Source organism: Hippoglossus hippoglossus, chromosome 8 (assembly GCF_009819705.1).
Source record: "Hippoglossus hippoglossus isolate fHipHip1 chromosome 8, fHipHip1.pri, whole genome shotgun sequence".
Classification (NCBI taxonomy): Eukaryota; Metazoa; Chordata; class Actinopteri; order Pleuronectiformes; family Pleuronectidae; genus Hippoglossus; species Hippoglossus hippoglossus.
This window is the reverse complement of record NC_047158.1, coordinates 6817548-6829657: the sequence shown is the minus strand read 5'-3', so window position 1 is coordinate 6829657 and position 12110 is coordinate 6817548. Positions and strand designations below refer to the sequence as shown.

At 43.2% G+C, this 12110-nt stretch overlaps 1 protein-coding gene across 1 annotated transcript; it reads left to right on the top strand.

Annotated features, from left to right (window-relative positions):
* The first annotated feature begins 467 nt into the window (after positions 1–467).
* On the top strand, positions 468–11351 carry gpr146 (G protein-coupled receptor 146). Its single transcript, XM_034593451.1, has 2 exons — positions 468–783; positions 7131–11351. Exon 2 carries the CDS (start codon positions 7170–7172, stop codon positions 8169–8171), a length of 1002 nt encoding a protein of 333 aa, XP_034449342.1. The 5' UTR covers positions 468–783; positions 7131–7169; the 3' UTR covers positions 8172–11351.
* The last annotated feature ends 759 nt before the right edge of the window (positions 11352–12110 follow it).

Sequence of the window (12110 nt, the reverse complement as noted above, 5' to 3'; positions counted from 1 at the left end):
ATTTTTGTTTAGATTGTCCTTATCACACTGATGTATAAAACGTTACGATTGTCAAGATTGACGATTGGTCAATTGGGTGTATTGGTGGGACCTTCTGGATAGTGGGATGAAGTGGAGATGCATCGTCCATCTAAATTCATACGGCCTTTGATCTGTAAGGGGATTTTCTTTTTTAAAGAATACATTTAAAAAATGTATTGCTTACATGATTAGTTGTAACATACAGTAAATAGTGGGTACAACAAAATTGCCTTTGATATGACGGTGATATCTGTGTCTACTTTACCAGGAAAATCCCCTGATGTGCTGCAGCATATGAAAAGTTTGCAGGGGTCCAGTGTGTGCGTGTACGTGTGTGTGCGTGTGTGAGTGTGTGTGGGGGGGGGGAAGTCGGTCTCCCTCCTCGGTCCCCACCTCCCGGCCCCTGGCCCAATCACAGCAGAGGACCGTGCAGCGGAGAGAGGAGACGGTGGGGGAGGGTCACGTGTGTACACAGTGTCGGGCTCCAGCAGTAGTAAAGTCTGCCGCGGCTCTGCCTCCTTTTCACAACGAGCCTCGTCCGCCGGAAAGTTGACGAGCGAAGTGCTCGGAAATGCGGTGAGACGGACCCGCTTCGTGGAACTCGCCGTGGTTTGGAGGCGACGAGGAGCCGAGGCGCGCAATTTCTCATTCTCCAGGATGTGCGTTTTCGGAAGGAAACGAGCGAGAGACGCGAGTGGAAGCGCTTCATCCGAACCTGATGCCTCCGTAGGTTTGTCACCGAGCCAAGTCCGTACGTTTCTGGTGAGTTTGGTTTGCGTTATTTTTCCCACTATTCCCGTGCGTAAAAAGTGCCAAGTTTTGCCTCCGAATGCCCACGTTCGCAGCGATAGAAAAGGTGAATGTGATGACCGAGCAGCTTTATTTGTGCCACTAACGGAAGAATGGTGGTGAAGCCCTGACAGCTATCCCCGCTCTGATGTGCTCAGTCAAGTGTGATGGAGAGACCCCACTGTCCACGATAATAAGGACTACCACTAATACGAATACTTCAGATGCTGTCAAGAGACCCTGAGGGTTTGTTTTCTTAACCTCCAGGGTTTTAACTTCCTGACGTGTTTCTCACGGGGTCAGTTTTCTCTAGAGCTGGGAATAGAATAAAAAGAAAGAAAAGTTGGGTCAGGTCAACCCAGAGTCCTGTCAAGTGAAATCCTTTGATTTCCCTTCTCAGAAATTAAAATAAATGGTTTAAGGTCGTGTGAGACTTCTCTTTTATATGAATAATAGCCCAGTGGAAGCCACAGCTAATGGGATGTCACCACAGTGAGTTTGTTTATCTAACCACATGTGATGTTTCTAACTGGTACACTGCAAGATGTTGACACTTTACTGGATCTGTACATGTGCTAATACACTGACTTAACTTCCAGTACATTAGTAAGTGATTAGTAACTGTTTTATAGATATATGAATATCAGCATAATACCAATACCAGCCTCTTAATTCAAAGTTTTATTATATTTAAAGCTTTTAATGTCACTATTTAATACAAATGTTAATGTACAAATGTTATAATTCAGATTCTGGCTAAAGATGATGCATACAGGGCAGTATCAGTAATGACTCTGATAACATGGAAGTGATCTTTTATAAATGACGTTATACCCTTACTGACTATGACTGAATTCTATTTTAAGTACACACCCCTCGCCAAATTAAATGCTTCTTGAGCTGCGGGCTTTGCACTTGTTGTCGTCAGCTCCGTCCATGTGACCGAAGGGGACAAGGGTGTGTGTGTGTGTGTGTGTGTGTGTGTGTGTGCTCAATGACAGTAAGCCCTGCTTTGTGCTGACCATTGAACTCTGACTTGTGCCGAAGAACTGTGACAGTTCAGTGTGTTGCCGGAAGGAAGCCGAGGTGGGCCGTCGACACTGGTCGTGACTCGTGCTTGAACTAGAGACTACCACACTCAGGAAATACTGGTTTTCTCATGACAATTTGTTAGGTCTGTCTGTGAAGTGTCCCTCTATGTGTGCACAAGATCTGTGGTTTGCAAGGAACGCCACTCACCAGAAAGTAGCTAACCTGTCCTGCACACAAACAGATTCCTGTGAGTTTCTCCTCAGAAACGGAGTCAGTATTTTAATAACCCCTGAGAGCTTAGAATTTTTAATTTGCTAAATGTTTTGCGTTAGCGTTCACCTGAAGCCAGATGCCTCATTAATTGATAATTCCAAGAGTAATAGGCAGCTGAGAGAATCACTAAAACCAGGAGAGATTTAGGGCTTTATTTTAAAGTTTAACGTGGTTTTGGCCTCCCAGGATGAAAGCAGTTACGTGTTTTTTAAATTATAAGATGATAAACAGTCCCAGCATGTGAGCAGCGTGATCTTATTTTCTCCCAGTTGTGCTCCTCGCTGCTGCTCCGCTGCACACTGCAGCAGACATGAGCAGCGAATCATGTGACATCACTCAGTACTTTCTGAGAAGCGCCTGTAAATTCCAGTAAGGATATATGAGGGGTGTGGGCCATGCATGTCACACTACTCCCATCAGCCCGCGAGATCTGGCCGCAAAACGCTGAGACGTCAGGCATGTGGGCGTCACTCTTTTACGCGATGGTGTTGTCTGGTGGGGCTGAAGCATGCTGAAGCAGGGCCTCCCCCTCTGGGAGTATTCAAGTTAACTACCTCTGGCATGAAATGGGGCAAAAAGTTCAGACAGGGTTTAACCTAGTCTGCGACAGCTGTCAAAGTCAAGGGCGAGAAGAAGAACACAAAGATTTTTCCTTATGTAGTTTTACGTGTTGCACTTTTATGAGGTGCAGCTTGCAAAATGAGAAGCGGCCCGGTCTTTCTCCTGGATTTACTTTCTCAAATACACACTGGCAGAAATAGATGCGTATAGATACTTTATAAAAGACGCCATACAGTAAATCGTTAGCTTTCTTGTAGCTATGGGTATCTGCCTTATTAATTGAGAGTAAAGGAAGATATGTACATATATATATATATATATATATATATATATATATATATATGTATATATATATACAAGGAAACAGACAGAGCTTTCTATCCCTGCTCAATGTTCATTTCTTCCATTTTTGTGCACGTCTTCTGAAAGCTAACAGAACGAAACGGAGCAGTACCACCACAAATTGTGAGGGGGCAGTGTAGCCAGCATTGTAAGTGAGACATCTACAGGACTCGAGGAAGACGAAAGATAACAATGGCCGAACCTTTTGAGCAGAGACTTTGGGAGTTGACAAGAAACAGCAGACGTCAATATGATGTGTCTGTTGTTGTCAGAAACTGGTGACTCTGCGCTGCCCTCTAGCAGGTGTATTGCTCAACAACCACACCAGGACGCATGGCAGTGTGTGGGCTGTGATGGTTACATCGTTAGAAACGGATGCATCTCTTTTTATACGTAAAGGGAGCATAAATGAGACTTAAACAATGACCAAAAACAATCCAACAAGAGAATGTCATTCGATTAATTAAATTTTTATTATCGTGTTACAATAGATCATAACTTCAGTAACGGACTAATAATCAAGAGTTGTTTTGCAGTTATTACAGTAAAGATTGTACATGAAAACTAATTTATGTACTTTAAAAGAGACACAACTACCACATCTACATATTCCTTATACATCTGTTGTTACACATCCTGTTATAACCTTTCAAAACCCTGCCTGTGGTTTTTCCTGTACGTTAGCAGGGTTTTCTGTGACCTTCTCACCACCATTACAACGTCACCTCCCTCTGTTGTCTTGGATTTTAGAAATGTAATGGTGCTCATTACCTTGAATTAAAACTGACATCGCTCATGCCGTGTGAGTGTGTGTGCGTGTGTGGTGCCTCAAAGTCAGGGGTAGACATTTTCTTTCTTTCACCTCTCCTGTGTTTTTTTTCTCCCTCGGCTTAGTGGAAAACTAGAGATTTCATTATCACAGGCTGCTGGCAATATGTGCATAGCTAAAAGTGCCATGACTTTCACAACAGCCGAGTAGAAGTCGCCCCCAGAGTAAATCTGAGGCAGACAGTTCACAGTTAGTACTGGTTGTTTACAAGATCAGCATGAAAAACCAGTTCTGAAACATTTAATAAGTGTTGATTAAAGCAAAGTAGCAACCATGCCTTGACTTGTTTGTCTTTGTTTAATGGGTGAAGTCGAGGGGGTTATTATTTTTAAGCAAAAGGGCCCGATGGGTCTCCTTGAAATAAAATAGGTGTAAATAATATGTAATTTCTGTCACTTCCAGTCAAAAATGTAGGAAACCTTAATTTTGACTGTTTACCTTCAGTCCTTTCTGTATAACAAAGCCATCACTGTTTTTTCATTGATACATGCTTATTGACACCAATAATCCGACTGTTACTCTGATTATGATGTTTGCATGAGTTTCCATTAGAATATTCTGATTATGACTCAGATCGACATTACGTCCACTACGTCATATGTCCGACATTACCCTGACCTTTTTGAAAATATTGCCATTGCGATGTTTTGTGCCCTTCAAAAAAAAAAAATTCATTATATCAAAAACAAGTAGCATACCTACAATTTTTGTACCAACAACATGTCTTGATTACCTCTGCAAAGGACGATATGTTTTCATCGGCGTTTGTGTGTTTGTTTGTTAGCTGGCTTTCTCAAAAACTACTTAAACAATTTCCATAAAAGTTTATGTAGGGGTGGAGCACGGCCCAAGAAAGAATCCATAAAATTTTATAGCAGATCTGGAGAAACAGACAAATACGGGAGTTTTTAACATGGCAAGATATGGTGTTTGCTGAGGTATGCCTTGTAGTCAAATGTTTGCTTATGACCTTGTTTGTGTAAAGGTTTTTACGTCAGTGTCTTCTTCATACTATTCTTAGTCTTAATTTGGTTAATATCGGAATGGACTGAATCAGATACTGGGCAAATCTTTTCCATGGAGACGCAGGAAAAAGGAACTATTCCATCCAACTCAAGACTCACGAGCAAGTGTCTGTACTCGATGTGAAGTTGTGTTTGCTGCGCATCTGCTTGTTCAGAGACAAGGCCAGCAGCGTAACAGTAATTAAACACTGGCACACACCAAAACACATCTATATAAACTCCTTTTATATGCAGAATTATGAGGTTCCACTCAGCTGTCGGAAGCTGCAGAGCGAGCCAACGTGATAATGAAAGGGTGGAAGAAATGTCTGTATACAGCAGGTGCTAATGAATGGGGACAGCCAGCCGCAAAGCAGCGAGATCTCTTTAATAATCCCCGACCTGTCTTTAAGTCATTTTCTCTTTTAAGTGAGGAAAGGTTGTTGAAGAGGTGAAGGGGGGGGGGGGGGACATACAATCAGAAAACAATCTAAGGGAGAGGAGCAGGGCTAATGATGGGCTTCTGTCAGGTTCTGTTTAAGTCAATGAGTCACTGCTGGTGTTAGAGAACCATGTTTACAACAGGCCTGACCAGGGCTCCTGTTCTGGGAATGATAGTTTTTTTTGTTGTTGTTGTTTCTTTTGAGTAACTCTACACTTCCTTCCTCCTGATCCTGTTCCAGTCCCCCTCTGAGCTCCAGCCTCCAGCACTACAGTCTCATTACAGCCAGTTGGAGTAGTATAGAGGAGGGACTGAGCCCCTGTGTGTCTGTGTGCGTCTGTGTCTGCGGCTTAAGGCCAAAACAGCCCCTCTGTAGTGAAGTTACGTAAGTAAACGGAGGAACGTTTCCCCTTTACTGGCAATGTTACTCATCCTCCCGAGAACTAATCTGTCTTCCCTCCCTTTTTTTGTTTCTTTCATTTCAGGGGAGGTATTTCCAGAGAATTGTACAAAGTTTGACACATCTTTTTTTTTGTGTGTGTGTAACCTTTTGTTTCTCTTCAGCTCTTGTGAGAATTGTTCTTTTTGAAACAGTTTTGGAGAATGAAGCCAAATGTGGAAAAGTATCACTGAGGAAATAAAATACAGTGAACGTTTGTGAACTTATCACTGCAATGCTGCGATAGCCTTATGATCTTCCGTTTCCTTGTCCAAAGCGTGTTTGATAAATGTATTAAAAATGACCTGAGTTAATAATGCAAAGGGAGCGTTACATAACTGTTTTAAAACTCGCTGCCTCAGCAGTCTTGACACACAAAGGCTCCTGACGTGTGCGTGGTCATTTCTTTGACCTTGCCCTGAACTCCAACCCCTCGACTCGGCCCTCACCCACCCTTCCCGAGAGCCTGCTTCACATTTCACTCTTTATAAATCTACCCATCATCATGTGCCCCCCCCCACCCAAGTCAACTTGGCAGTAACCTGAACAGAGGGTGCAAATGCTTTACTCAAGAGCAGGAGCTCCAAAGCTGGTGTTCCTCTTAATCTCGCTGCTTGACCATGTGCAGAGCACAAAGGCAGCTCTCGCACAGGCAGCAGAGGCCCCTGCATGTGACTGCGGCTGAGAGGGAGAAAGAGCGAAAAATGTTGCAGGGGCGTCAAACAAACCCAGTGTTGTATTCTTCCATCAGAACAAGGGCCTCATTTGCTGCGGCCAGTGTGGCTCTCAAAGAGAAGAAAAAGTGGGTTTTGAGGGCGAGCTCGCAGCCGAAACATTGCGGCAGCTACATTGTGAGGGCTTCGTACTCAGCCAGTCAGATGCACTGAAGTGAAATTAACAGCGTTACCCAGGGCATAATAGCTGCGCCGTGTTTTTGTGTCAAGGCCCTGCTTGCTCTCCTGGCGAGCACAGAAACCAACAACAGAGAGGGTTGAGTTCTGCAGCCGAGCAAAGCACAGAACACAAACAGACCTTTACATAGAATACATCAATAATTAATCAAACCTATGTAAACGGGAGCTCACAAATGGGACTTTTGTCATTTTATAATTGTGATATTTGTCTTATCCACTTACATTACAGGAACAATGACATGAATACATGGTTTCATGTTCTGCACGTATTTTGTTGTTTTTACAAAGGGAAATTAGCTATGAAACTGCTCGGTGATCACATCCACATATCATTTTTGTCTGAACACGATACGGAAGTAAAAGTCATCCCACACAAGTTATTGTTTCATCGTCTGTAGTGAAAAATCGATATGGTTTATATGAATATTACTGCTAACACTGATATTTACCATTAACTCTTTTCTTCCCAACTCTCTGCCTGCAGTCGACCTGTTGAGTGCTTGACCTGTGTCAGAGCCCAGCGATGTGGATGTGCATGGTTTACAATGAGACGGACACCAGCGTGGACTTCCGCCTCTGCCAGGACTTTGGCCTCATCTTGTCAGTCTTCTCCCTCATCTACCTCCTGGTGTGCTTTCCACTGGGGCTGTGCTACAATGTGCTGCTGGTCGTGGTCAACCTCTCCAACAAGGTGTCAATGACTATGCCAGATGTGTATTTCGTCAACATGGCCATCGCGGGCATCGTGCTCAACCTGGTGGCGCCCGTGGAGCTGCTGAGCTCCACCTTCACCCGCTGGCACATATGGGAGTACAACAACGAGGTCTACATCACCCTGCTCATCCTCTTCAACATCTCGTCACTGGTAATCATGTATTCCACCACGCTGCTCAGTCTGGACTACTATATAGAGCGAGCGTTGCCTCGCACGTACATGTCCAGTGTGTATAACACTAAACATGTGTGTGGGTTCATCTGGGGCGGTGCAGTGCTCACCAGCTTCTCTTCGCTGCTCTTTTACGTGTGCAACCACATCTCCACCAAGATGGTTGAGTGCTCGAAAATGCAGAACAAGGAGGCGGCAGACGCCATCATGATGTTCATCGGCTACGTGGTTCCGGCTGTGGCCGTTCTCTATGCCTTTGTGCTCATTTTGCGCATTAGAAAAGAGACAACGCCTCTGGATCAGGACTCCGCTCGCTTGGACCCTTCTATCCACAGGCTGCTGCTAGCCTCAGTCTGTGTGCAGTTTGTACTGTGGACCCCATACTACATGACCCTGTTGGTACACACTGTAGCTGGTGCGCCGGGGTACGTTAGCAATGCACACTACTTACCTACCTATTACTTCTTGAGATGTGTGTCTAAACTGCTGGCATTCTCAAGCAGTTTTGCGATGCCTCTCATGTACAGGCAGATGAACAAAAACTTTTCCAACAAGCTCCAGCGGCTGCTCAGGAGGCTGCACTGTGGAGGCCGCTCTTGCCCTCACGAACGCTCAAACGTGCAGCAAGTGGTGACGTGAGGTCACCCACTGGGAGATCATTGACGCACCCTCCCAATTCCCTCCCACTTCCACCTCATGGCCTAGCCGGCACTTAACCCCCACCTTCCCCTACAGAGCCAGTATCTGACTGCTCTCCCTCACTGCTCTGGACTGTGTTAAGAGCGACCTAGCTGACTGTGGGATTTCCTGTCACCTTCCAAAACTTGATCTGATATATATCCTCCTCTGCAGTGAGAGGACAATCCAAGCAAAAAACCACTAAGTGCTGTTATTTCTTGTCACAGAGCGAAGCTCTCCACTAAGATATTCTAGCTTCTAGTTTCAGGGCAGTAAATTTGGCAGAATCAGCCAATAACGCTGGCAAAGTATCCTGTTAGCAAGGGACTCCCAATCACTATACCTCTGCACTGGGTGTTTTTTTGTGTTAAGTTGTTTTCCTGCTGACAGCGTGCAAGTGTGGCTAATGCATGATGCTAATGCAATTTCACTGTTAAGTGACAATATGCTATCAGATACAATATATTTTTAAATGTCTTTAGTGTTTCCCTCCAGCATGAAGCTACCACCACCCCCCCACACACACAAGCAGAAGCAGTAAAGCTATAAACTTAAATTATGAAGTGACGCCAAATTTGGTTTCTGAAGAGAAAACTCTGCAGTGACGGATGGCGGCTGGTATATCAGCAACTCACCCCAGCTAATGAACTTGTGTTGTGTGTCAACATTGCAAAGCAACGCTCGGCGCTGCCGGTGAAGAGCTCTGTCTACTGCCCTGAAGCTACAGGCCTTGATCACTTGAATGAAAAGACAGTTCTACCTTTGCAGAGCTGAATTTTCCTTTTTACTTAAATGCGTGGAGAGTGATTCCTCATTATCAGTGCAAATGCTCTTTACGTTTCAAAGGTGAAGTACAATTGTTCATGGACTCTTCAAGATATTGTATCTTCTTTATTGATACCAGCACTACCCTGTAGCTATAAGTAGGCGCTGGTTTGAAGACATGTTCTCATTTTTTTTTTTTTATAGATTTGAGTTCTGAGGTTTTGATCCACTCACAGGCATAGAGAGATTATTATTGTATATGTGAAGCTCCACGTTATGAAATAAATAGTGTACACACCCACACCACTTCGAAGCAACACATGAAATGCTCATATAAAGCTTGCATTCAGGTTTCAGACATAACCGGTATACCTCTCTGCTGAAATCACATCACCTGTTAACCACACGCAGTTCAAATCAACTCATTTAAAAAAAAGAAATCCACTCATTAATCCGAGCGGAGAGCCTCAGCTCAGTGTGTGATTTGTTGAGATGTGTTTCGCATCTGCTGGAGTTACGCATGCGGTGTCACATTGGGTCAGTCAAGTCCGCACGGGGTCACAGAGAAGACCCCGAGGAGGAGGTGGAATGTACATTCCCAAAATCGCATGCCCACTTATGAGTGGTTGGGAGGTTTTGTCCAGGTGGAAATGTGTAGCCTGCTTGGGTCGCTCCAAAGGCACCATCAAAAGAAAACAACAACCTTCACTTAAGTATGAATGACTCACCTGCCAAGCACCTGCAAACAGCGTGTATGACACAGAAGTAGAGTTTGATCTGTAAATGCTGCTCAGATGCATCAAGGTTATCTGCACGTTTTTTTGGCAAAAAAAAAAAGAACAATAAAATGTTGTTCTTGCATTATGAGGTCTGCGCATTTAGTTAATTTTTTATTTGGTTTCTGAATGAAAGGGCCAGTTTATGAGTCATCCTGTGAACAGATACACCAGCGATGTGGGGCTTAAGGTTAAGACACTGGTAAATCCCTATCTAACAGTCAATGATAATCACTTATATAAGTAAAAGGTTGAACTTTACAAACAACTGGCTTTGACTGTAAAATGCAAAGGATTGGACAGTCATTTAAAGCTTGTCATAGACATGTGCAGTTATTATTAAGATTATAATGTAATTTTACATTTACACATACTCACAAACCAGGAATATTTTGCATCTAGGACTGTGGTATGAAACAGTGTCCAACAACTGACTTTACGCTTCAAAGCTCCACCATCACTTATGTGTATCTGCAATCAGCCGGTAGGAAGTAAGTGTTTGTTTTCAACTGAAACCGTGTGTTTACTTTAAGCGCTACAGTATCTGCTGCCCCCATTTCTAAGGAAAATCACATATTTTGACTCAGTTAATCATTATTTAGCTTCAGTTCAAAGTCCTGATGCTCACTATTTATTTAAGACTGGGAGTCAAAACAGCACTATGTCAAATGATGAGTGGTGTGAAATGTGGAAAAGGTGGTGCCCATTTTAAGACATGTCCACGTTGCTTTTTTACCAAAAATTCAACTAATACTTAATCAGTAGGTCACATACTGACACTTGAATTACAGCGAACAGAATCAAATTTTTCCTCTAATTTCATTATTTGATCCTTTGGTATTTTTATGCATATTAATTCGACAAACTTGATGTCAATTTTACTGTAATTTCATGACAATGCATCCAAGTAGAAACATTGGAAATGTAGTTATTTTGATTTTAAAATATTTGTAGGTTTCAGTATCTTTTAATCTAGGTCAGAATTTGCATTAATGACAATCATGGGGATTTTAAAGCGATGTAAAGAGTTAGGACCATTTAACTTCATCATGTTTACTGCACCACCTTGAGAAAAATTTCACAAAACCTTCATGAATTATCGAATGATCGGTTTCGGTAATAATTAGCAGCCACCATAAATTGACTAAATGCACCATCTTCACAACTGACAAGTAAAGCTTGATCAAAGTGGGTTTGGAATCACATGAGTGCTCTGTCTGTCTGGGTTTGGTTTCTTATTTCAGAGGGGCCATACACTCTCACATCAGTGCAAAGAAATGTGAGTGATTACCACTGAGCTCAGTTGAATAGCGGAAACAGGCCGAACAGTTTGAGTCTCGAATGTATGCAGATGTATTTTTGCTGGCAAAACCTCAGAAGTCGAGATGAATCCACTTTTCAGATGTGATGCTTTTTACGACTGTGTATGCAAGTGTAAATGTCATGTGTATATATGTTGTATGTGAGAGATTTACAGGAAGACAACACGCTCTTTCAAGAAAAAAGAAGCATACAGTATTATTTTTTTGAGAGATATATTTTAGATTCTGTAAGTAATCTACCCAACTGAGTCAAAGACTGAATAAACAATAAACTAACATGGATGTTACCTCTCGTTTTTTATACTGATGATAATATGTTGAACTAGAAGGGCACTGTAGAGCCCATTCCTCAACCAAGGCCCGACAGCCACCTTGAATTCAATCAGTTAAATTATTTCTTTCATCAAGATCCTTGAATTATGCTGCGTTCTTTTCCGGGTCACGAGTACAATGGAACGCAGCATAAACCCCTGGGAAAATCCACCTCTTGATCCAGATCTGCATCAAAATGAATGGGTTTCATCTTCCCCCATGTTTTGTTGAAATCTGTTCTGTTGTTTTTGTGTTATCTTCCTCACAAACAGATGAAGACATATCCTCCTTGGTGGAGTTAAATATCAATACTGCTCTCTGTGGCTGACAAGTTCACCAAACACGACAGGTTTCAGGAGGACGGTGTTTGAATTCGCTGCTTTGTCCTCAAAAATGTCCCCTGCTGCTCGGCTGCATTGTTCGACTTTGCTTTTGTCTACAACTCAAGTTCATCAAAACAAAGTACTGTTGGATTCTTGTCCTCAAGCCTCTAATCTAGTGGTCGGGTCGGGGTGATGGGCAAGTTGCATTGGTTCCTGCCTCCCTCTGATCGGCAGCGACAGTGGATGTGAGGGAATCTGCTCGCAAGCGGGGTTTTTTGTGGCGCGACCCTTTAACCGTGACACACAGACTGCGGAAAATAGCAGCATTTCAGGCATTCTGGGAATTGTTATGTCTTCTGCGGGTCTGGCAGTTCATTACTGCTGCCATTCATAGTGGAAACA